Below are 2,923 nucleotides of genomic sequence, written 5' to 3' on the forward strand. Positions count from 1 at the left end.
ATTCCCGGCGCCCACTCCTCCCTTGCCCCCTCACTGCCAGCCGGACCGCCCAACCACCGAGGGCAGCAGACAAGAGGGGCCCTTCGCTCCCTGCAGCGTCGCTGCAGCTGACGGCGCCGCGCTGGAAGGCAAGAAACCCACACACGCAGCGCCCCGCGCCCGCAAGGAAAATAAGAGCGTGGGCGATCAAATTCCTCACCCTCCCGCTGTGCCGCTTGCCCACCCTTCACGGCCATTGAAGAAGGCAGCAACAGCCGCCAGACACAACTGCCGGCAGCAACTACGGAAGAATCATCCACGCGCACGACAGTATATACACCGTGTGCGTGCGGTTCTGCGTGCCTGCGGATGCGCAACGGAAGGGAGAAAGAAGAGCAAAGCATATCCGTGCGCACTTTGAAACAGAAACACAGCAAAGAGGTGGGGGTGAAAGGGACGACTACAAAGGTTGGCGCGCCTCGAGATGGCACCGCAGCCCAAGCGGCGGCAGCTCAGAGAGAACCTGGGCCTAGGCTCTCCCTCATTGCGTCTTCGCCCCACAAAGACCCTGAAAAAACAAAAACAAACAAAGTATCGTCCAATTTAACATTCCCCCAAAAAAATTAAAGAACTCGCCGTTTGTTCCGCCGCGGTGAGTGGCTTCAGAAAGCCGAGCGTATGTTTCGCATGCAAGAAAAAAAGAAAACAAAAAGGAATTGCGTCCGGCGCATTTCGGGTATTAGTCCCCATCTTCACACATCAGTTATTCTCCATTGATCCCGCAAGCGCGCCCGCGTTCTTCTCGGCCCTTTCCTCTGTGTGTAGCTGCCGCATCGCCCCTCTTGGGTGTGGGGCAGAGAAGCAAGCAATCATGCGGGGAGCTCGCCCCCCAGCTGGGGAGTGTGGGCGCAGCAAAAAGGATACGACTTGGCAGAGAAACGAAAAAGGGCTCCACTGAAGGAGAAAATTCACAAACGGAAAGAATCCTGCACGCCTCCTGGCGCGGGTCGCCTCTCAAGCGCTGTTCTCCGACTCACGACAGGGCCACAAGCCCCCACAGCACCAGCAGAGGCAGGAAGAGCACCCGAGACACATTCTCACGCAAGGAGCTGTCCCCCCTCCCCCGCTCAAGCCTTGCCCACGCCTCCACGACAGACGTGACCCTCTTCAGCTCCTTCGTTAGGGGAGTAAGCAAGATGCTCTTGGCCGCATCACTCCCCTTCTCCTGCACAAGGTGCAGCTCATCGTTTGAGTGCAGCAGGGCGTTGGTGCACGTTCCAGCCCCGTCACTGCATCCGGAAACGGGCCCGGCGTGGAACGTGAGGTTGCCGTCGGTGACCCAAAGGTAGAGCGCCGTGGCGTTCTGCACCCCAGAGGGGCGCCTTTCCTGAGTGCACAACATCACCTTTTTCCCAGCAATCGTCGCGGTGGTGAGGGAAGTCACACGACGAATTAACTCCGAAGCGTCTCCAGCTGGGTCTACCCACACGTTTGAGAGAGTTCCAAGAGCCTCCGTCCACGTTGCCCCCATGTCCCTCGACTCCAACACCCTGCGGCGAGTGTCACAAACGGCAACCATGAGAAGTTGTCCCGCCTCCCACTCGGCGAGGAGAGACTCGGCGCAGCCGGAAGGGGACGCACCGCTTGGGAGCACCCACGTTTTGCCGTCGTCCGCCGAATACACGATCGTCGAAACCCAGCCGCCCTCACTCCGCCTCGCCAGGAGAGGAAACACAAGCGTGCCGTTGTCCATCACAATTCCCGAGCCACCAGCACCACAAAAGTCCCTCGTGCCACTTTGCTCAGCAGCTTGGCCGATCAGTGATGACAGCGAGGTGGGAGGGGCCCATTGGATCAGTCCGCCCTCACTGGCCTCACCCACCAACAAATCAAGCCGCCTGTCGACTTTGTCCAGGTTTCCCGCAGTATTGCTCTGCCTCGCCTCATAGCTTCCCACAATAAGAAACACCTTGTTGCCCTTTGCAACTGCGGTGGGGTAAAATGCACGGCCCACACCATTCGCTTCAGCGACTCTGTTGAAGACGGTGTGTGCCCTCCATGAGCCTTTACCCGTCTCGGCGACAATAGACGCCCACCCCTCAGCAGCATTGATGTACCCTGCCACAATATCGGCAGAAGTCCGTCCCACCACTGGCTGATTGGTGCCAGCGCCATTATGGGGGCGGTGGCCTTCGGCAAAGGCAACCAAGACTCCACCGGCACGGACGAGAGAAGGTGAGCGAAATGAGGCCCTCGTTTCACCTCCAGCGCCATCATTTGCTTGCACTTGCGTCTTACTCGGCACGAAAAGTTCAACACTCTGCGGCAGTTGCGCCCCCTTTGGTTTATTCCCCTCAGCGTGCACAGCTCCATAACTGCAGCATATCAGCACAACGAGGAGCAGCGGCACCGCAGCGGAGAACAGGCGCCGCGGCATGATGGGCCTCTCTCACTCTTCTTTTCCTCCTTGCGGTGGATCCGCTCAGGCCGCAACGGTTGCTTGTGTGTGTGTGTGTGTGTGTGTTTGTGTTTGTGTTGCTGGTGGTGTTAGCTGCAGAGCCTTCAAAGCGCACAGCGGCTAGCAGCGTTTGGTCTCTCTCACCTTCTTGCGTGTAGAAACAAAGAAGAGTTAAAGAAAAAAGCAGCAAAACGACACTGAACACAGTCGTCATCGACAGTGGCGACACACAACACCATCGTCATCACCGTAGCACTTATTTCATCACCTTCCACCGCTATTCCATCACAGAGGCAGAGACACTGCTGTACCCGCGTATGGCACGACGCCCTCCTGCAAGGGAACTCAATCAGCAGTCTACCAGCGGATAGGAGGAGCAGGCTAAAGCCAAATTGATGCAAAAAAAAGGCAAGCAATAAGACGAACTTACTTCGACGAGGACTTGTGCAACAAGACCACCATGCAGCAGATCAGCATGAAAGCACA

At 57.5% G+C, this 2,923-nt stretch overlaps 1 protein-coding gene across 1 annotated transcript, besides 1 other annotated feature; it reads right to left on the reverse strand.

Moving 5' to 3' along the window:
* Positions 1-1,012: 1,012 nt before the first annotated feature.
* Positions 1,013-2,416, reverse strand: Tco025E_02723 (group II trans-sialidase superfamily; the record flags this gene model as incomplete). The annotated part of the gene is made up of 1 exon (XM_029369646.1): positions 1,013-2,416. The coding sequence occupies one exon, from the start codon at positions 2,414-2,416 to the stop codon at positions 1,013-1,015; it is 1,404 nt and encodes a 467-aa protein (XP_029230229.1).
* Positions 2,417-2,480: 64 nt separating this feature from the next.
* Positions 2,481-2,515: a microsatellite.
* The last annotated feature ends 408 nt before the right edge of the window (positions 2,516-2,923 follow it).

The sequence above is a fragment of the Trypanosoma conorhini genome (genome assembly GCF_003719485.1).
Source record: "Trypanosoma conorhini strain 025E chromosome Unknown Tco_14.4_contig_00112, whole genome shotgun sequence".
NCBI lineage: Eukaryota > Euglenozoa > Kinetoplastea > Trypanosomatida > Trypanosomatidae > Trypanosoma > Trypanosoma conorhini.